Below are 22,662 nucleotides of genomic sequence, written 5' to 3'. Positions count from 1 at the left end.
ATTCTCGTGTCAGACGTCACGCTCATGATTTAAAATTTTTAAAATCCTTCATTTTCGATTTACTAAAAGATGCAGTTGTAGGATGTCGCACTTCTGGGTCCCCATGAGCTAAACATGGAGTTTGGTGCAGGAGAACCACTGGTTTACAAACTTCATTTAAATGACTCAAAATGGTTTAAGACAAAAACTGGGACCATTTTATTCAATGATGACAGAAATAAATTCAATATTTCAAGTTTTGATGTGTTCAGACCTTCAGTACAAAGAGTAAATCCCCACAGAATATTCTCCATTTACAGATTAAAACCACTTCATATTATTTTAGTTCCTTTTACTCCCATTATTTAGCAACAGGGATGTTACAATAGACAGACTTTTGCGATTGGAATCAGATGTTTGTGAAAGTCAGTGTTTTCAGCTCACAGGGACACGAGGCTGCTGGTCTGCTGCTGCTGTGTTTGGTCAGTTTGTCATTTAGGAAAATCAAAGTCACAAAATAACACTTATGGAGGCAGCAGTGGCTCGACAACTCCCGCGTGCTGTGATGGAAAATCGCTGATTTTCTCTATGGGGTTTGGTGCAGGTGTGAGCAAAATAACACAGATTTCAGTTTTTCCCAGCATCTGTGTCACTACTTCATACAACATCTGTTTCAGCCACTTCTTCTCCTTCTTCTCCTTCTTCTTCTTCTTCTTAAAACACAGCTGCCACAGCTTCTAAATCTCAGTGCATGTGAACACACACATTCATGTAACCCTCTCACAGATATAATCTGCTTTCATTCAAGTTTAAATGACCTTTAGTCCTTCATCGAGTCTTCAAACGTCTGCAGTCCACCTGGGATGATTCCATTTTAAAGAAAATGATGTGGTGGTCCTAGCCTGCCCCCTGCTGGAGGTTCCTCTCGTAGTTCTCCATGCAGGTGTGGATGCGCTCGGTGAAGTAGTTGGGGTCAGAAATGGCCCGGAGGAGGTCATTCTGGACCAGAGTGAGGTCGTGCAGCTCAGACATGCAGCCCGGACGAGTGTGGTCGCCACGCGGCTCCGTGAAAACCTGAAAGACAAGAAATGTTAGAAAAACACAGAATTCATGCTGAGATCTGATCACAACGTAACAGAAGAAGATTCAGGATCTATTTAAAAAACGGGACCCAACCTTGGGCTGAACGATGGTGTCCTCGTCGTCCTGTCGTAGGTTGTCGTCTATGAAGATGTGCTGGACGTCCTGGTCAAACGGGTCCACCCACAGAGGCTTCCCTCCACGGGTGGAGTGGCCATGACTCACCCACCTGGAGGAGAGAGAACATAAGTTTAGGTGTTTTTTAAATCTGCCAGCAGGGACGAGGACTTTGTCACTTTGTCTGCTCAAACATGAGGTGGAAGCTCAGACCTGAAACTTTAAATCCCGTTGAAATTCAAAACATACAGCCTAGAAGTAATTACCCTGTGACGGTGGATCAGAGGGATGAAAATCAGACAGTGATTGTTCTACACATAAGCAAATGAGCAGCTGCTTCACTTACTAACCAGGGTTCCCACACCTTTGTTGACATCCAATTCAAGGACTTTTTAAAGACTTTCCAAAGACTTTCCAGGACATATTCCCTTCAAATTCAAGGACCAAATGTGCTGACACAGCTTGAGATGGGAGGGAAAACTATTGCTCTGCATCTGGACAAGTGATTGTCCTTTTTGTCAAAGTCAGTGTTTCGTAAATGTGTCTTTGGTGAGACAGAGATGTTGGAGTCTCACGTCAACGGTCTGAGAGAGAGACAGTGGACATGTGTCCACAACACTGCTCGTCTACGTACATCAAGCATCACAGGGCATGAGACAGTAGGTAAGGGAGACGTTTACCTAAATATCAACTTTCATTTCTTTCTTGCACAAAATTCAAGCACTTTCAATGACCCATGTCTATTCAGGGTGATATTCACAAACTTTCAAGGCTTTCAAGGACCTGTGGGAGCCCCGACACACTGACCGTTGCTGAATCGTTTGCTGCTGTGAGAAGAGCTCCTTCCATTCTTTACCCGTACAATGTTCCTGTGTGTGAGTCAGGCTGCACTAACGTCAGGAAACTAATACAAATACAAATGTTCAACTGCCCGTTCATGTGACCTGAGCCTCGTGCACCACTGTAAGAGAACACTGTCACTACTAAAATGCTCCTTCAGCAGCAGTTATACCTGTGTAACAACACAATACAGCCATTCTCACTGCGGAACTGCAGCAAACGTTGTGTAATCTGGTCCAATGACAAGAAAGAATCTTAATCTCTCCCCACTGGCAGTCAAAGTGAGAACAAGCACTCCCTCGGTCAGTCTTTAGTTGTTAGGAGAACATGTTATGGTTCATTTCAAAATCAGAGTCTTCACTTCAGTACACGTGACGCGATGACTCACACAATCAAACATCTGAAACCCCCACAAACCTAATCCTGACATGGATTAATTAACCTGAGCAGTGTTCATACAAACCAGTCAAAGTGGTCCTGAAAGCCTCCCAGGCCCTGGACCGCGCTGAGGTACTGATACAGGCCTCGGTCTCCGTCTCGCGTCGTGGACACGCGGTTCTGACCTTGACTCAGCACGATTCCCTTCCTGCTGCAGCGGATTTTTCCTGGAGTCGTGTTCACACTTAACTGAGTCCAGAGAGGAAGGAAAAGAGTCAGAGAGACAGAGAGACAGAGAGACAGACAAGTAAGACGACACTCGTCCTCATCCCGTTACCTTCAGATCAGGCAGATCAGGGAACAGCGGGTGAGCTCCTTCATTCAGCGCTCTGTTCACAGCTCTCAGCACGCGAGGTAGGTCTGTTCCGAACGTCCGGAACAGGACGGCAAAGTCCCGTCCCTCCTGCGCCAGGTCTTTGAGCAGCTGGAAGAAGGAGGGGACGATCCAGTGGTACAGTCGTCCGTCCTCTCCTTTCGTGCACAGCTCACTGTCTTCCTGCAGACGACAGAGTGCAGTTTTATTTATCACACTGAGTTGTATGAGGTGCTGAGGCAACAAGGACACGAGGGACAAACAGATTTTAGCCACTTATCATGCTAAGCTAGTCCACCAGTTTCCCAGTTCCTTACATGTCAGGAGGGTTGACATGTAAGAAGTAAGTTCCACTGAGTTCCACTTTTCTGATCATTGTCCCGTGTTGTTTGCATCACGTACACATGGGAGAACACACGAGAACCAACAGTGAGAGGATGAGGAAAAGTAACCTGCAATGGATGTTCAGTTTTTATGTTAATACTGTACATTTCTAAATACTTTACACTTTTTTAATTTCTATACACTGGACTCTTTATACCGAGGCATTTTAATTGTGTGTAATTATTGTGCTAAGGTTTTTACTTTCTTTTCAAATAAAGCTTCTTAATCTCTTAAAAAGCCATGATGAATCTTTCAGTGCAGACGTCGTCGTATCCACCTTAGCGCCTTCAGGCCAGCGCAGTAGATCCAGATGTTCCTTCAGGACGCCGTGGAAACGTTTCCCCGGAGCGGAGGCGAAACCAGGTGTGTGTCCGAACTGATTGTAGTAACTGACGGCGTCTTTGCACGGCGGCAGCAGCGAGGGCGTGTCGCTGAGCCACTCCCACTTTCCTGCACGGACGTGAAGAAGCAGAAAAACCAAACCGACAGGGAGGCAGATTATTATTTTTGGGCCCAAACTGTTTTTTCTTCCTCCATAACTACTTTCATGATGAGCCAGGTTACAGATACTATTCACTATGATGGAAAAGAAAAAAAAAACCTGTGTCCCAAATAGTTTCACCACTTTATCTCGTGCTTGGACAGAAAGACTTTGTGGTGAAAGTGAAGTTGGTGAATCCCTCACTCTCTCACCACGGTCCACACAGGTCTGTAGTTTGAAAACAAAAGGCGATTGTGTTTTTTTTGCTGTGGCCCATAAGTTGTGGAACACTCTTTCTTTTGTTTGACCATCAACAGCCTCTCGTCTGTAACTGTGACTTTTGTTTCTGCTGTAGCTCAGTAAATGTCTCCATAGTGGGACTAATAAGAAGGACTGTGTTCCTTTTAATCATATCACCTATGTTTGATTCATACTTTTAATATTTAAGCTGTTGTTATTGCCTTGTTTTTAATACTTACATGTTAGAAGTTTTATTAGGGGCTTTCATCGGGTGACTTTTTGTCGTGTTTCACATGTGAACGAAAGTTGGTACACACGTTAATCACCTCAGGACGGTTCAAAAAGTCAATAACGACATTGCCATAAGTTGTTCGGCCATGTTTTGGCGATTTCGCACCAATGATATTTGAACAAACTTGTCCTAGAGCTTTGGTCCCATCATCTTCAGACTTGGTAAGGTCACTGTGGACAAGTTGAGGATCTAATTTTTGTGGATTTTATATCTGTGAAAGGTGGATATTGATCTGAACTTAATTCCTAAAGGAAGAATTAACTTGCAGAATTTGAAAGAGCCAAAAACTCGTATTTTTCAGCTAAAATGATCTTTTTAATTCAGAAAAACAGCCACAATTATTTATTATGTATATTTCTCTCCTTAATCCCAAAAAACAGACATTTCTTTGATTGATTCTTTGTAAACCTAAATTCTATCCAGTTCCTCGGAAATGAGGCCCTTTCGGCCACATTAGGACCAGGTTTTGGTCTCCATGAGGACTACTGGTATGCTAGAAACACTCGCGCACATATTCTTGTACAAGTGAGGATACTCACAGAATTAATCCATTTCCTAACCCCTTAGCCCTTACCTTAACCATAACCAGTAGTCTAAACTAGATGTGTGGAGTGATTTGAATAAAAGCTAATTTTAAATGCATCTTTGTATCCACTGTGGGTTTAGCACTTTGTAGACGGTCCCTAGACGCTCGGCTGAAAGCAGAAAACCCGTGAGGATTTATTTTATTTATCCACATTTGAAGACGGTTCGTGTCGGTGAAAACCGTGTTGTAGCTTGTTGTCTGCCTCGCTGCGGTTAGACAGAACTGTCTGTCGTGTAATGAAAACGATTCGCCTATGATTTATTGAACCGCAAACCGAGAATTTCTGTCTAACTTGACCTTAGTCTCACACTTAAGGATCCATCTGCCACATTAGGACCAGGTTTGGGCTCTATGAGGACGAGTGTTCCTGACAAGGTCAGTGTTGTTATAAAAAGCACAAAGACAAAGACACACACTGACCGTGTTTGTTCATCTTTCCCCAGGTGACGGTTGTCAGGAAGTTGTCCAGAGTCGCGACAGTTCCCTGACCCGTGACAGCGTCCGACACCAGCACGGTGCTGTTCAGGTCCACATGCAGGACCAGTTTCTTCTTAGTCCTCGGGTCCTGCTGTGGGGACAAGAAACCCCGAGGGACCGGAGACACCGCGGGGATAGTTGTGCCGTTTGTCCCGTCGTGTTGTTCGTCTTTACGGTCACAGTTTCCGCCACAGTCCGCCATGACAAGAGAGGGACAACACGAGACTCAAACCGGATTATGTCAACGTCACAGTGACACACGCGACATAACCGGCTTCACTGTGTGACGCATGTCATGTCCCGTGTTTTTACCGGCGCGTCCTCTTCTTCCTTCTCCATGCCAAGTAGCCAAGAAGCCGGTTCCTTCCTAGTCTTCGTCTTCTGCTTCTTCTTCTTCGGCGGCGGTTTAATTTACGGCACCAGCGGAAACAGCGCCACCATCAAGCAGGTACTGTAAAACATAAACATTCACGTTTAAAACAAAGATAATCTTATAACCGAACAGTGCCGAACTGTAGAGCAGTTAAAAACAGTTAAAAATCCCGAAACATGCATTAATCTCCAATATTTAGCAAAGGAAATGTCTAAAATCTCAATATTTGACAGGAGTGAATTTAGCAACCGTTCCACGCATTGGCGTTTCTTGCTATTATGCGGGCTATGTAATGCACCCTGGTAGCTTGGGTGGGATTAATATTACCTGAATGACGAACCTATTGTTATCTTCCAGATTATTAGGATTCGAGCACATGGTAAAATAAGAGAGAGTTTTTGTTAGAGGATCACACAGAGTCCATTTTGTGCGGCGGAAATGTCGGTTAATGTTGGTTTTTGTGTTACTGTGGCAGAAACTTTGACGTTAGAACAGTGTCTCTTTGTGTGTCCACACGGTTGCAGATGTTTGTTGTTGAAATGTGTGATTTTTGGGATTTGACACATTTAAGGAGAGTAAATGTTTAAGGTGTTTGAAGTTTAGTGAGGAAAACCGATTTTTTATGTTTTGTATCATTTAGTTTGTGTTGCATTTTAATTCTGCAGTAGAGAAGACCACAAGCCCAACGTGATCAAACACCACAGTAGGTCCAACCTGAAACTGAAGAAACCTGAAAACCTGAAACTGAAGAAATCCGAAAACCTGAAACTGAAGAAATCCGAAAACCTGAAACTCGAAAACCTGAAACTGAAGAAACCTGAAAAGAAGCCTCGAAAACTGGAAAAAACACATTATTTGTTTAAGGAAGAGGAAACAAAGACAGTGATGTAGAGCCATGGTACCCAACCTGGGGTCCAAGCCCCCCTTAGGGGGCGCCAGAGATCACATGCTTTGAGCAGAGCTTTGACTGCTCGGAGTTTGTGAGGTTAATATAATTATATTATCCCAATCAGACACTCTACTGAATAATCAGAAGTCAGTATCATCCAAATAAAAACTATCACCTTTCAGTTTATTAAGCTATTTGTCCTGATCACGTTCCTGTTGAGTGAGAAACGTAAAAGTACCAAAGACTCAAGGCAATACCTTGGTTTTGATTTAATGGAAGCACAGGACAGTTTTTATCTATAGACACTGTGAGAACAGGAACAAAAACCTAAACTTTTGACTTTACTCTTTTTTGTGTGCGTGCCCTGGACAGGGGTTCGGGTCGGGGGGGCCCTGGTTTGTCCTGGATACAAGTAAGGGAGGCTTCAAGGGAAAAAGTTTGGGGACCACTGATGTAGAGGATAGTGCATAACGATATAATAAACGCGTAAGGTATAAACACCCGTATGTTAGCATTGAAAAGCTTTGCTTGGAACCCAAACAGGTCACAGGACAACAATCCTCAAAGCCTCTCATGGGCCAGAACGTCCTCACAGGACAACAATCCTCAAAGCCTCTCATAGGTCAGAAAGTCCTCACAGGACAACAATCCTCAAAGCCCCTCATGGGCCAGAAAGTCCTCACAGGACAACAATCCTCAAAGCCTCTCATGTGCCAGAAAGTCCTCACAGGACAACAATCCTCAAAGCCTCTCATGGGCCAGAACGCCCTCACAGGACAACAATCCTCAAAGCCCCTCATGGGCCAGAAAGTCCTCACAGGACAACAATCCTCAAAGCCTCTCATGGGCCAGAAACGCACTCACAGGACAACAATCCTCAAAGCCTCTCATAGGTCAAAGTCCTCACAGGACAACAATCCTCAAAAGCCCCTCATGGGCCAGAAAGTCCTCACAGGACAACAATCCTCAAAGCCTCTCATGTGCCAGAAAGTCCTCACAGGACAACAATCCTCAAAGCCTCTCATAGGTCAGAAAGTCCTCACAGGACAACAATCCTCAAAGCCTCTCATAGGTCAGAACGTCCTCACAGGACAACAATAGTCAAAAGAACAAGACATGATACCGACATACAGAGTGAATCCTGGAAAAAGTCAGACAAACCAACAGTTAACAGCAGAGGGCGCCCTCAGCCCAGTTAAGAGCCACTGTTGACTGTTGTTGACCTGCAAACAGAATTTAAGATTTTATTTTTGCATAATCTCTGATTAATTAGACAAAACATGCTGGTTTAAAAATGGTTAATCCAGTAGTTTACACAAAAGCTTTAAGGCTCAACAGTAGATTATTTTATTAGTAAAATCAAAATGTTCAACTCTCTCACTGTTTAATTTCATTTTAAACGCAGACTGTTTAAAATCATGGTCTCAAAGGAAAATACTGTATATATTTTGTGCTTTTAACTGTTTAATTTATAATTCAGGATTATGAAATGAATGTCAGTTGAATATTATAACTCTATGAGAAAACAAAAACTCGGGCTACTCGGTTCGAGCTCGAACCCGTTCTGAACCACTCGCGGTACTAGCGAACTTGTCTGAATTTGTACGAGTTTTATTCTAGTTTTGGGTTGTAGGAATTTGTGTTGCTACGTCTGCTGTAGTCTTACTTCCAAAACTTAAAATACAAACACTCAATATCCGTTTATTTATGGACGCATTGAGGATTGTTGTCTTTGTGGATAATCTGAAGGGTTCGGAATCTCTCCATCCTAGAGAAACTCAGGGGCCCCAACAAGTCTAGAAACGGCCCTGGTTCTACGTCCAGCAGCAACACTGAGAAACAGAAATAAACTGACAGATATTGGCAATACTCAAAATTGTTTTTATTTATATTAACCATTCATATGTATCCACAGCAGCATTCTTAATGACCTCCACTTTATATGCGATCCGTTACAAAGGAGAAGAGGGACGGAGACGAGACGGGGACGTGTCGCGCCAAAAACAGAAATAAAGAGATTTAGTGACGAGTTACAGTCTAAAAAAAATGAACATGCAGTCATGCGCATTTCAGTTCATACTGAAGCCTTTGACAAAATGCATCCACAGGATCGAAAATAATCAAAGTACCAAAAAAAACAAAAAAGCAACAGAAGCCAAATCAAGTTTACAAAAAAAATACATAGTGTGCCCCTAAAAATAAAAAAAAAATAACGTAGCAAGTCGCCTCCCATTTCACGCACAGTATCTTTACAGTTGCAAATAATTCTACTTCCAAAATATCGATACCTTGCCACAAACCCGAGAAAAACAAAACAAAACAAAAAAATGTACGTACACACGTTACAACAACCTTCACACGAGCTCATCAAACCAAACTGACCCCGGAAATCTACCACGTTAAAGGTGTGGTACAAAGATTGAAGGGATGTTATAGCTCAAAACCATTAGACCATAAGGTGCACTGGTGCATGGAGACCTGCAGGGGGCTCCACTCAACTCTTATCAGATAGGGTTGAGTCCTTGAACAGCAGCGAAAGGGGGCTCTGAGATTAGAGATGGGTGTTAGCTTCTGTCTGTCTGTGTGTGTGTGTGGGACTATATGCACTCAATGGATATATCTACATATACAGCTGGTTAAGTCCTTATCAATGGGTTTACTATATTAAAGTTGCAGTTCAGGGTCATTGTTTTAATGGCAGTTGTATGAGGTTCTTGAGACCCTTGTTGAGAAACAGACACTCTACAATATCTTCTTTTTGCCATTGGACCAACTTTTTTCAAGTGGAAACCTGGAATTTGAGAACCATGTTCTCTGCTGCACCAAACTCCATAGAGAAAATCAGCAATTTTACATCATGGCCCACAGGAGTCGTCGAACCACTGCTGCCTCCATTTAATAAACATGAGCTAAAAACACTGACTTTCTCTATGGAGTTTGGTGTGGGAGAACGAGCGGTTCACAAACGTCCGTTTCCAGGCAAAAACTCATGGCAGCGCGCATCCCCGAACCTCATACTACCTCACTTAAAAAACAAAACCCTTAACTATCCCTTAGATGTGATTATATGGTTGATGTGTGTCTAAGTTGAGTACAGGTCTACATGTGCATCTGTAGGTCAGTCATGACTGCTGTCCAGTCCTCCAGAAGATCACGTCCACATCGTCTGACACTTTCAGACGCCAGTGGAGAAGAAGGGCGGGCGGGTGTGTGTGTGGTGTTGCGGGACCATCACCCTGTTCCTCTTCATCACTAGTCCACCTCCTCCATGTTGCTGTAGGACGGCGGCGTGCACTCTGCGGAGTGGGCGAAGAGATCGGGCTGCACCTCCGGGGTCAGAGTGGGTGGTCCTTCAGGATCCAGGTCCGTCCCGAACAGTGAGTGAGCAGAGGCCTGTAAAATAAACCAGTGTTAACCACAAATCATGCTCATCACTGTGTGACTGTGTGTGGAGAAAAACGTTTAACATGAAAGACAACATTTATTTTCAAAACAATGGTTTTAATGTTCTACAAAGCAGCACTTGGATGGGAGGTATCTTAGATACATTATTGCAGGAAACTACGATTACATAATCATCATAATAACTATATTATAGACATTTTAGATTATTTCCATAAAAATACAAGGTTATTCTTTCAACATACAACATTCATGGTTTTATCCTATAATCAAACAAAGTAAAACATCAACATTCAGATTAGAGCTGCAGCAAATTATTGATTTATCAGTCGATTATTTTCTCCAATTAACAAATAAGTTCATTCTGGGCCATTAAATGGTTTCAACTAAGTTGTGTTGTAGTGTCGCAGAGCTGAAGTCTGAGTGACGGCTCACTCTTCTGCACACACGGGCTGCTGCTCTACTGCTGCCATGTTTGGTCAATTTGTGTCGCACGTGTAATTCACAAAACAAGGATTTCAAATACAGAATTCATAAAATTAAACATTTTAACTCAGTGACAGGAATTAGTGGATCCACAACTATTGTGTGCTGTGACATAAAATTGCTGATTTTCTCTGTGGAATTTGGTACTTGGTCATCAGTGTTTCCCAAACTAAGTTTCTTTGACATGGACGAATGAATTCAGAGAATATTCACATTCCAGAAGCTTTAAAACTCAAGTTACAATAGCTGCCCATTAATTCAGTTATTGATAATTTCGATGCTGTAATTCTTTGCTAAGGATGTGAATTCACTGCCGTTTTACAATCAGGTGATTACCAGGAGATTTCACACTCTCACACATTCAAGTTCATTTCCACAGTCGTGTGAAACACGTCGAGCACATGCTACACAGTCTCATAATATACAGACTGGACTGGACCTCAGTCCATTGCATAACGTCCGAGCACTTAAGGCAAATCCAGGTGACTCTGCACCGTCTTACGCACAGGGAGTTTTTCCTGAGAACTCGATACTAAACAAGAACAAGAATTATTGGATTTAAGAAAGTGTAAAGACATTAGGACACACAGTGAAAGACAAGCAGTCAAATAGACGACGAGGGACACAGTGTGTGTGTCCAGCTGCAGAGGTCATTTAGTCTCCTCTGGAGTGAAATTAACATAAACATTGGGCATGTCTCCAATAACCCGATAACATAATTTAACAACCAATTATTGGCCGATAGTGTGCCGACGAAATCCTGCATCCCTGGGTTTACGAGATTCCCGCTCAAAAGAATACTACTCATAGTTATAGGTTGCATTAGTGGACGGAAATTCATGTTACTTGGTTGAAACAGAGATGAAGAACAGATAGTGACAGTTTCCTCAACAACAATAATAATAATAATAATAGTAACAAAAAATATGCAACATTTGACAAATCAAAAACAGTACATATTGTTGAAATAGGCCACTTAAAAGCATAAGATAAGACATAAACAGCTAATTTAAGGGTGAAAAGAAGAAAACAATGCATAATCCACATCAGGAGAAAATCAGAAGCTTCAGTTCAGTCCAGGATCAACTGCAGCCGCTGAACGTCTCGTACATTTGATACTTTTAAAAGTGTAGTGCAATAAAAAGTGGACTAAAAGGCCTTTGACAGTGGTTTCACGTGTCACTGGTGAGAGACAGAAGACTTTCCTGGAATTCTCAGCTTATAAATCTTTCACATATTACTGTACATCTACAGAGCTTATTCCACCCAAACAAAAATACAGATTTAGCAACACCGTCATGAGCTCTTTAAGCACATCTCACAGTTTTCATGGTCCTTCAGTGAAGAAGGATTCAAGTTTTCATGATGAAGACCCAGATCTGTATGATCTTAGAAACTGTTTAAGTACAAATGGAGCTGGAAGAGAGCGGAAACGAAGCAGAGGTATTGTTTTGTACTTCACGCTGACAGAACTCAACCAACTACAGGACGTGTTTTTTAACAGAACCAGGTTTTCTGTGCTAACACAGGTCCTCAGTGACATCTGTGTGAAATGGTGCTAATGCTTTTGAAACTGTTGAGCTGTGTTGCAGAGTAGGACAGCTTGAGATTTAAAGTGATAGTTCAGGTTTTTGACTAAAAATGTGATTTGTTTTTAGGAGTGGAAATAAGTTTGTTCTACTGATGCCACATTTGGCAAGTTTCTGTCGTTTATGTTAATCAGAAACGAGGATTCACAGAATTCATTAAATCACACATTTGAATCCAATGATAGAGGAAGAAGTGGATCAACGTTTGTGCACCGTGACATAAACTTGCTTGAGAAGAGGCCATGGACTTCATTTTCTCTATGGGCTTTGGTACTGGGGAGTCGGTGGATAACAAAGCGATCCACACTTCAGTTAACAGTGTATGTAACAGTGAAATAATGTGGCACATGTATTTTGAGATGTTGCAGATTGAACCGTGTGGATTTTATGAGGCTAAATAGTTTTTTCTTCCTCACTGGCAGCCATGTTTTCAGTGAGTGTCCAACGCTAGTTCCCAGATGGGTGAATACACAAACACACTCAGCTCTGACTACGTTTACTACACAGCGACACCTGAACTATCGCTTTAACACTCAAAACAAGCCCTAAGTGTCATCCACGGTGTGAAGCAGTACCAAAAGCTTTTTTGAAAACAAGGTTGAGGTATGTTGCAGGACAGAGAGGCGAAGTCTCAAACCTCTAACCTCACATTCATGTTTCTGATCAGGTTTGCAGCTGCTGCTCAGCTTTTGTAAAGAAGCGGATAGACCAGGTTGACCAGCAGAGCAAACACGGCGGCCAGCGTGCCCACGACAAAGTATCGCACGCAGTCGTCGTCGGGATATTCCGACATCCTCTGCCGCCGGCGCCGTGGCACCGAGCCTTCAGCCCTCTCTTCTTTTTCTTCATCTTCGTCTCCGTCGCCTCGGTTCATCCGAGTTTGCCGCCTCCACAGCGACGAGCGGAACAGTCCGCGGGGGCCTTCGACAAGCCCCTCCTCTTCCTCCTCCAGTTCCTGCCATATCAGAGAGGCCTGCGATTGGCGGAAACCGGTGTCAGCTTCTGGGAAAAGGGCGTGGCCTTACACATGCTACGATTATTACTATTAGTATTATTTCAAACGATCACTGATCTACAGTATCTCTCAGTTTCCAATCAATCACATGTTTTCTTACACACAAAATCACCACTGTCTGAAGTCAGTGACATCATTCACGTCATATAAAATTAAATGAAAGTACATTAAACCTCAGCTGTGCTCTGAAAACGGTGTGTCCAAGTCAATGCTTCAGTGTTGACTGATGACTTTAACACAATACTTGACGACGACTAAAAAGCATCATGAGGTCGAACGCAACAACCTATAAGATGAGGTTTTGAGCCGGTGTCTGTCTAACCTCATTCAACCCACACAACATACCTGAACTATCCCCGTAAGCATTTCACAGTGGGCGTTCCTGTCAAGAACAATTCAAACCAACAGCTGTGGTGTAAAGGACAATTTGTTCTCCAGTTCTATGAAAAGTGTTGTTTTCATTCATGAAAATCCCGATTTTAAAATTAAACACATTAAATAGAAGTATAGTGTGGACATGTGTAAACGGTGTAAACACACACAACTGCTGCTACTTCTCTCTCTCACACACACAAACTCCAGTCAACCCTCAAAACATCCAGGAACTCTGGGAGCAGATGGGACATATTGACACATTTATTTGACTTTTTTTTCCATTATTTTAGGTGGCTTTGCAGCATAGGCAGTTTCCAAAGTTGGAAAAGCAATATTTCCACCAAAGGAAGAGTAGCTGCCAAATTCTCTAGAGGAGTCTAGAGGAGGTGCATAAGTGTATAAGTGTCTTTCTCTCTCAGATCACTTGATTTGTTATTTTATAGTGTTATTAAGAAAATATTGACCAAATAACGATGCCACTGGCCACAACTTTAGTTGTTGACAACACCATATCCCATTTACAACAACATTAAATCTTTAAATGTTGCTCCAATCATGTGTAAAATCGAGAAAATGCACCTATATCGACTTCACTAAACCTCTGCTGCTGTGTTTCATTAGCGTCTCTTGTGTCTGTGGCGCCCTCACCTGGCTGGCAGTAGCTCCTGCGGCAGTGGGTGACTCGGCTCCCATGGGCCTTAGGAAGCGAGGCGGTCTTTCTACGGGGGAGTTGCGTCGCCGGTAAAAGAGAACGTAAGCGTAGCGCGTCACCACCTGACTCTCCTCCACCATGGTCACGGTGCTGTCATCAAACAGACGCCAGCCTGTGGGAAAAAGGAGGAAGAGGAGGAGAAGGTGGAAGTTAGGAACAGGGTGGCAGAAAAGAACAAATGAAGAATTAGGAAGAATAAGGGGATGAAGTTTGTTCGCCGCACACTCACCAACATCACTGCGCTGGCTGTTCTTGTCGCTCGGCAAGCGAGCGTAGGCCGTGTAATGGCCTCCGATCATTCCTCCATAGTGGTTGATGACGCCGTACAAGTCGTAGATGGGAGGTTGTTGCATCTCATCCTTCTGGCCGATACAGAACTTACTCAGATCCAGATTCCTGCAATGAGTGAACACAGTGATCAAATTACTGCACGATAACAGATCTCCTTCCTGGTATGCAACACTCAAGATTCAAAGCAATGTGAAATTTATAAAACCGATTCCCTTTGACACTTTTTTAAAGTTGTTTCCCTTTAGCTCCCAACCAGAAAGCTGCAAATGTGGATGTCAATTATTTCAGCATCAGTTTATCACAAGGTAATATTGCAGGTCTGGAATAATGTCCGTCAAGCTGTTTCTATACTTGTGAAAAGCACCAGGGGGCAGTCTAAGGGTAATATATATATTCATTCTGTCAGGTTCTGCGACATATTGCTCGATCTCAAGAGGATTTAAAGTGCGCAGTGAACTCTTACAGCTTGAAACCGGCACCGGTTTCCTGCCAAAATGGTGGTGTGAGCAAACAGAGTCAAATGTTTTGGTTAACTTAAAGGGTTTAGTACAGAAAATCATGGATATAATTTTGTGTGCGATTACCTGACTGGGAAGTCAACCATGTCGTTGATCTTATCCCTCCAGATGAAGCTCCTGAAGGAGAAGCGTTTGAGCTGGATGATCAGAACGTTGGGCAGACGCCACAGCAGCAGCTGCTTGGAGGCCTCGCGGTGCTGCTGGCACTTTGGACAGTACCTTAAATACAATTTTTAAAAGTTTATAATATACCACAAAACACACGGACAGTGAGAAACAGCAGAGAAACCAGGCAGATAATTATGGAATAGATGTATCATCTTGAGATGATCTAAGGGGGAAATTAAGATCCGTACCATGCCTCCTCTGGTGCCAACACCTCCGGTTTGGTGAAGAGGTTGAGACACTGTTCCAGGGTGAAGTGTCCCGCTCTTGCCGTCTCACTCAGAGAACCAGGGTCTTCTTCATACTCCAGCTCCTTGGAGCTCACCAGGACATACTCCTTCAGACGCTCGTTGTTCTTCCACACCAGCTCCAGGGTCATGTCTTCAGAAATGTCTGTGAGGAAGTCCTCTACAGAAGTGAGGGCGGGTTGGGAAGGAAAAATTAGGGATTAAATATGGGATTAAAGCCCGCGGAAATTTTTCCGCTACATTTAGTGACTTTTCAGATGCCCTGGTGACTCCATCTGAAAAACATTTAATAGCTACTTTTCTTCCTCAGAAAGCTGGGGAGCTACTTTCTGAGGAAGAAATCGCCAGTTCTCCTGCATGAGTGAGCTGTGGGCAGAGAGCCAGGCTGTTGGTAGACACAGAGAGGGAGAGCTGGTGTTGGGACAGACCAGATGGAACGAGGGAATGTTTATGTAAACATCTCTGTCAACAGAGATTCACCAAATATGAAGACATAATACCTAAGAAACCACTGATATATGATGTCATATATGATATCATATGATATGATATAACTGAAGAGAATTGTGGTACCCTTCTCATCCAGCCTCTGTTCCTTGTTGCTGGAGTCCATCAGATAGATGTAGAACTGACTGGCGTGACCTGATGCTGACTCACTCGGATGCTGATATCCAGTTACAGCAGCTGCAAAGAAAGTGTTTTAGAGTTTGGGATTTAGAGTTAAGGCGCACAAAAACACACTAAAGAAGCAATTTGTTGTTGTCATCACCTTCCGGCCGCACTGCCTTCTCACAGGATGTCTCTTTTTCAGCATGAGGGTCCACAGAGCAGCAGGACGCTGTAGAGGCCGGCTCAGAGAATCCTGAATCTGTCGTGTGCATGGTGGAGAGGGAAGTCTGGGAGGAGGAGAGGGAATCTGCCTCCACAGAGTGAGAGGCAGAGGCCTGGCTGTACTCTGCCTGCGACTCAGGCGGCACAGACTGGCTGTCCGGCCCCACATCGCCAGCACCCGTCACAGGACCAGTGCTTCCACCTGTGGCCCCGTCTCCACTCCCAACGCCGTCAGGTAAACCCGATGGCACTGGTGGAAGGTCTAACCGGCACTGAGATGTTTCTGGGGACGTTCTGCCTGACTGGAAAGGAGGTTGGAACACGTTGACAGAGAACCTGCGTAGAGAGAGACAGGTGTGACATCACTGATTTAGGACTGTGAACTTTCCCAATACAATCATTTCTTCTTTTGTTCTTAAAAAACTTTTACATAAAAGATATTGTCCGAGAAATGGCTTCATCCACCAGCGTTTCAGTGCTCCCAAAACTTCAGTTTTGTGTGGGGGACAAGACAGACAAGCTGATTCTCCTGATCTCGTTTTCCTGTGTGCAGCCCTTAAAATACTTCAGATGCTTTTACTCAAGTGAATATGAACAAGAGATGGGCATGAATATTCAGATGTTGTAAACCTAATTTGTGGTGTGTAGTGGACTGCATGTGTGTTTGGAGAAGTGATATACTTTACAAGGTTTCTTGAATGCATCCTGAAGCCTCTCCTCTAATTATGCATCTAATGAATTAACATTTATCAGATTATCCCCAATTTTTGGAAAACATTCTGCTTGCATTGGTAAACTCTGTATGTAAAACAGTTTGCGGCATCTCAATTATTATGACAAGCTTAAAATTAAAATGAGCATTTAGAATATTTATGAAGGTATTAAAGAAACAAAACATAAGTGAATACTGTTTTGTTGATGATTGCAGGCAGCAGCAGTATTCATTGACTTTGCTTAACTGTAGCTGCTTTGGCATTGGGCCATGTTTATGTTGTAGTGGAGACGACATGCAAACTAATCAGGGAACTTATTTTAATTCTTAAAAAAAAATCAATCAAATTGATTATCAAAATAGCTGACAATTCATTTAGTAATCAAATAATAAGCATTGTTGCTGCCCTATGTAATAATAAACCATATTGATTATGGTTATGATCATTTGTGACCAACAATAACTGAACAGGTCTGAATTTAACTGTGGTCAGACAAAGTTATTTAGTTTATCTCTAGAACTGCGATGTGAGAAAACTTGAGCCACAAAGTGATCCTGGCTGGTGATGTGGGAATGTTTGTTTAACAGTGTAGTTGCTTTGAGTCTGAGAGATTAAAAATGAGTGACAGATCAGTTCCTAAAGTGATTTTAACAAAGCAAACAAGACCTGTATTTAATCTTCGTGCAAATACATGAAGGAAACACGAGTAAATCCAATTATTACCATCTTTTTAAGCGACTTACACGACTAGGAAGACTGAATAGGGCTTATATAAACATGAGTTAACAGCAAATATCTTATCAAGCTTCAGTAAAAGGTGTGTACCTGGAGTAACCCTCGAGCAGCTGAGTGAGGCGGGTATAGGAGAGTCGAGACTCTGGCACACTGACCAGGAAGGGCAGGCCCACATTCTCCATGTTGGGTCGACACAGAGCCTTGTGATTGGGCCAGTGTGTCCTCTGACAAGCTCTGAAGAAGAGGAGAAGTTAACCTAGATCTAGTTTGAACACCAAACGACTTGTGTTGAGAGACATTACCGACGTGTACTCACTGATTACAGTAGCCAACGCGATAGCAGCGAGTGCATCGCTTCAGCTTGTCCTCGTCCGACACCGGAGGCTTCATGCAGGCGGCGCACTTTGAGATGGGGATATTAGGGACCTGCAGTTTCTGAAAGGACAAATGGAGACAAGTTGAAAATGCTTTCAAACCTCATGAGTATCAACAAGTACTGATGCATTCTAACATGCTGTAGAACTGTTCATACTTCTTCTTTTTCATTACCTGTTGCACTCGAAGCAACACCACTCTCTCTTTGGCCAGGTCTTTAGATAGCACCTCAAAGCAGAACAGCATATCTGAAGAGGACACCGTGTCCAGGGAATCGGACGCGAGGAACATGCGCTGGAAACGGTTCTTCCCGACCTGAGAGGAGCAAACACACATTTTCAATACAATCTGAGTGGACAAATCTTCAGAGAGAGTTTAGGTTTTTCACGGTCAGCACTAGACTGCAGTGATGACGCCCTCGGAACAGCTTGAGACACAGATGGCAGCTCTCGGTGAAAACAGTGAGAACGTCTATGATATCTTGTGAATATGTTTATCTTGCCAGTGCTGAATGGTAACCGCTCACGTTTCCACACCAAACTCCAGAGTGAAAATCTGCCATTTTACATCAAGACACACAGGAGTTGTTGATCCACTGCAGCCTCCATCATTGAGCTCAAATATGTTATTTTGTGACTTTAAAGTTTGAAATACTTCCTCAGGACTTGTCCAAATGATGCATCAGAAGACCAGCAGCTTCCATTTCCTCACAAGCTAAAAAACACTGATTTTCTCTATGGAGTTTGGTACAGGTATAGCAAAGACTGTGGCAAGATAATCATATTCTGAAAATATAATAGATCTAAGCAGGTGTAGGCACAGTCTCATAGTATGTCCACACTTTAATATGTTAAATATCTCACCTCTGCAAGTCTGAGATTCTCTGGTTTCACCCTGACGCTCCGTGAAATGGATTCGAGGACTTCAGCAGTGCTGGAGTTCTCTTTGCTCACGCTCACCAAAAACTATCAACAGATACACACAGAGAAGTTTGTTTGAGGGCTGAATCACACAACAGATATGTTGCATCACAAGTCATTCCACGTTACCTTGATGGGTTTTTTATGGGGCTCCTTAGCAAAGTAGAAAACTGAGAGCACCTTTTGTTTCTGGGGCAAAGGGACTGGCAGGTACAGGAAGGGGTCAAAGGTGATGGACACCTTAACAAGACACAGGCAGAGGTGAGTTAGACTGAAACGAGGCGAATAACATCCTTCTGAGGAAATATTTTGAGTTTTACCTTGGAGCACGTGGGGCACACAAGCTTGGATTTAAACTGGCCTTGGAAGAGGTCGACTATGAAGGAGTCGTTCCTCATCTTGTGCCTTTGCCACGCTTCCTCTGCCACCACCTACAACAACAGATAAAACACACCAGGCAAAGCCTTGACACGACTGAAGGAAGGACAGCAGAACAGAGGAAATAAATATTTACTGACACTAGAACAAAAAGTAAGTAAAGTAACAAAAACACATCACTAGTCACAACAACGATCAGTGTCACAAGATAAAATATGAATTCCTCTGATTCTTTTTTCATGGTTGATTAAATGCACTATGTAAGACCAGGACAAATGATGTCTCAATAATTGGTTTACCATAAAATCAGAACATTTAGAAAAGTAATCAGTGAGTTGTTGTGTTCCTCGAGACTCCCACCCCAAGCAGTCCGTGTTGATAGCGTGTGATAGCCTCAGAGCACGAATCAGCTCAGTTAAAACTCCAGTTACAAATTAGCGGTGTTAGCGGAGTAATCGTGGTACATGGATGAGGTGCTGGCACATGATTGATGCTACACTGTGAGTCAGCATGTTTTAATCACAGCTGCTGTCCTTTCCTTCACCAGCGCCAATTAAGTTTTAAAGAAGCAGTCTGGACAAAAAAAGATTTATAACAGAAAACGTACTGAAGAAACATATAAACAACATAAAACACCTCTTCTTTTTTCTCTTCTCTTTGTTTGTGTGTGTGTGTGAAAGAGAGAGTGGGTCAGATCAGATCAGAGGGGAGAGAAATATAGGTAATACACCACAGACTGTTATAGTAATTACTCAGAAATCAAGAGGAGGGCGATAGCAACTCCCCACTAAAGTTTGTTGACACTGTAAAACAAACTAGCACAGAAGCCGACACTTCCTCACCATTTTCTGACAATAAAATGTCCAGAATGGGCTGAAACATGTGCCACCAGAAACTGAATTTGACTCATTTATATTTGAATTTAAATTGCTAAACTTGAATAATTGCATTTTTTAAATGTTGAATTGTGAGAACTGAATGTGAAAACATATACAATTTTTTTTGTAATTATGTGATTCAAATTTAGTTTTTTTAATGAAATTATTCAAGTTTAGCTTGTTTAAATTCAAATATAAATGAGTCAAATTCAGTTTCTGGTGGCACATATTTCAGCCCATAGTCCAGCTCTCTCCAAAGTAAACCTTTCAGATATCTCAGTTCACGATCCCAGTACAGCACGTGTTTTTAATATTTCTCAATGTAACAGCAGTTTGAGAACCATGACGTGTGAATAATTAATGGGAAACATTTAACAATAATGCATTTGTTGCCATCATGACATTCCCAGTACCAGTGTGAACATATGAACACCTACCTCGTCCAGCCGTCCGTCAGAGTCGACGGTCTCCGTGTACGGTTTATTCTGAATCCGGTTCAGGTCTTCGTGGAGCCCGTCCAGTAGGAAGGCCATGAACTCCTGGGCATCGTGCTGGGCGTAGCCTGTAAACTGACTGGCTTTACTGGCAACAATTGCCTGCAGGGTCAAAAACAAAAAGAGATTAAACAGGAAATGACTATCTGTGAGAGGAAGAGAATGTAAAAAAGTTTTTTTGGTACTAAAGAAAAGAAAATCAATCCAATTCCAAAACATTCAAGGTGCCGCCTTTGTGTACCTTGAGCTTTGAGGGTTGGAAGGCATGGTGTGTTCCCTTCCAAAGGGCCCTGAGCAGCACTGCAAAGCCGATGGCGAGTCTGCCTCCTGTTCCTAGCGGATTACTGCAGTTGATTTCCGCCTCAAACGCTCGATCTGCAATGAAACCATGAAGGCTTGAAATAATGGGGAAAAACATCAAGTAACAACACTATACTGTATATATACACACACCTGTATCTAACTTACTATGGAGACAAACATAGTGGAATTGGAGTGTCCATGACATTTGCATCGGAGCCTACTTTTACTAAAGGTCGTCTACACTGAATTTATATAAACATGAACGTGTATTCACTATTTAATAACACCTTTTTTATTTGTAAGTGCCTTTCTGACACTCAAGGTCACTTTACATATTAAAAAAGTTAAAGACAGTTAATGATATTGTTCGGATGTGTTGTAGGAGTGTATTCTAGAGTTGTGTGTGTGTGTGTGGGGGGGGGACCTTAGTCCCATTGTGGACAGACAGACAGGTGGTATGGAGAGGAGGGAGGCTGAGGAAGAACAGCGAATGCAGGAAGGTGTTTAAGAGTGGAGGAGGTCAGTGAGATATGGAGGAGCTTAGTTATGATTTAATGTTTGAATGTCGTCTACAACCAGACACCTAATGAACGACATCAGATGTCAATCACAATGGTGTCCACTTGTTGTCTTTTTTCCTCTGAAGGGGAAATTAAGAGTGTAACTGCTTCTTTCTGAGCTTCGACGATATCAACATTTATATAAAATCTACAAACAGAAAAATAAAAACAGAAGTAATGTGGAACAGAACATTTTCTCCTTCACTTGCTGTGAATCCTCTAGAGTATTTCCTGCAGCGTTTGGACATTAACCCACACATTGTAATAAAGCAGCTGGCTAGAATCTCAAACACAATTCAGTGGACATTTGCGTTCACACATACGCATAATCTCTGGAGAAGCTGGCAGGTCAGTGCATGTCTGATAGCAGCTTCTATAATTCCTAAATCTATGACGTCTGTCTTCTTACTTTAAACCTTGAGGCTATAATTTGTTTGTGATTGGGGACAAAAAGGAGCCAGTTTGACTATTTACCATGGAAGTAATCCCTGAGTTCTCTGGTGTTGGACAGGGTTTGGATGACACTGTTCATGAAGCAGGTGTTGCCCAGGTTGACCAGTCCTGTAAAACCAGGCAGGCACACCTTCTTCTCCTCCTCTTCCTCATGCTGCTCATTGCTGGCAGGAGGTGCATGAGTCATGGGCTGCACCATGCAGGTAGGCTTAGGCTGAGGAAACACAATAACACATCTGGAGTGAGTTTACAGTGTAGTGACAATAACTGAAACTGATAATAACAGCAATTGTGTGATAATAACTATAGAGTGTGTGTGACTAACTGGTTTATTACTTCATCATCATTGTCTTATTTGGTTTCTGTGATTATCTCCTAACTCACCGAAGTAACCGTGGGTTCCGGCTTAGTGATGGCAACATGCTCGGAGCGAGGAGCCACCGAATCCAGACCAGCGTCCTCCACCCTGGACGAGGCCTTCGGGGCCTTGGGTTTCTCCTCGCCGACCCTCGGAGGCTCCTCCTTGGCGGGGGGGCTGTGCTGGCTGCTGCCTGGCTGGCTTTTCTCCATGCAGGCAGGGTTGGAGGGCACAGCAACCTTGGCACCACCCACTGCACCTTCAACAAAGGAGAATGGAGCTTGTGTATAGAAGATAAATGTGAAGATGAGAGAGGCTGGACAGTAACCTAACATGTGATAATCTGTTATCACACGTAGCACAGACTTTGATTA

General features: G+C 42.9%; 2 protein-coding genes across 5 annotated transcripts in view; both read right to left on the bottom strand.

Annotated features, from left to right (window-relative positions):
* Positions 1 to 171: 171 nt before the first annotated feature.
* On the bottom strand, positions 172 to 5,610 carry si:dkey-32e6.3. The gene is made up of 6 exons (XM_044038443.1): positions 5,171 to 5,610; positions 3,429 to 3,601; positions 2,732 to 2,950; positions 2,480 to 2,643; positions 1,156 to 1,288; positions 172 to 1,053 (listed from the first exon to the last, which is right to left on the bottom strand). Exons 1-6 carry the CDS (start codon positions 5,427 to 5,429, stop codon positions 877 to 879), a joined length of 1,125 nt encoding a protein of 374 aa, XP_043894378.1. The 5' UTR covers positions 5,430 to 5,610; the 3' UTR covers positions 172 to 876.
* Positions 5,611 to 9,014: 3,404 nt separating this feature from the next.
* The window catches only part of usp19 (ubiquitin specific peptidase 19), a 28,738-nt gene continuing 15,090 nt past the window's right edge, over positions 9,015 to 22,662 (bottom strand). The window contains exons 10-26 of one of the 4 annotated variants that reach the window (XM_044038390.1): positions 22,315 to 22,547; positions 21,952 to 22,144; positions 20,856 to 20,989; positions 20,558 to 20,716; positions 19,185 to 19,295; positions 18,994 to 19,104; positions 18,808 to 18,909; positions 18,119 to 18,259; positions 17,886 to 18,004; positions 17,660 to 17,803; positions 16,060 to 16,457; positions 15,864 to 15,974; positions 15,234 to 15,450; positions 14,944 to 15,096; positions 14,298 to 14,464; positions 14,005 to 14,180; positions 9,015 to 9,882 (exon numbers count right to left, since the gene is read on the bottom strand). In XM_044038390.1, the coding sequence (XP_043894325.1) occupies positions 9,742 to 9,882; positions 14,005 to 14,180; positions 14,298 to 14,464; positions 14,944 to 15,096; positions 15,234 to 15,450; positions 15,864 to 15,974; positions 16,060 to 16,457; positions 17,660 to 17,803; positions 17,886 to 18,004; positions 18,119 to 18,259; positions 18,808 to 18,909; positions 18,994 to 19,104; positions 19,185 to 19,295; positions 20,558 to 20,716; positions 20,856 to 20,989; positions 21,952 to 22,144; positions 22,315 to 22,547 (2,810 nt within the window). In that variant the 3' untranslated portion in view covers positions 9,015 to 9,741. Of the gene's footprint in view, positions 9,883 to 9,969; positions 12,940 to 14,004; positions 14,181 to 14,297; positions 14,465 to 14,943; positions 15,097 to 15,233; positions 15,451 to 15,863; positions 15,975 to 16,059; positions 16,458 to 17,659; positions 17,804 to 17,885; positions 18,005 to 18,118; positions 18,260 to 18,807; positions 18,910 to 18,993; positions 19,105 to 19,184; positions 19,296 to 20,557; positions 20,717 to 20,855; positions 20,990 to 21,951; positions 22,145 to 22,314; positions 22,548 to 22,662 lie in introns of those variants that run through there. The other 3 variants (XM_044038391.1, XM_044038387.1, XM_044038389.1) reach the window with 3 other exon arrangements.

The sequence above is a fragment of the Solea senegalensis genome, linkage group LG11 (genome assembly GCF_019176455.1).
Source record: "Solea senegalensis isolate Sse05_10M linkage group LG11, IFAPA_SoseM_1, whole genome shotgun sequence".
Taxonomy (NCBI): domain Eukaryota; kingdom Metazoa; phylum Chordata; class Actinopteri; order Pleuronectiformes; family Soleidae; genus Solea; species Solea senegalensis.
Note: the sequence above shows the minus strand (reverse complement) of the source record. Positions and strands in the feature narration are given on the sequence as shown.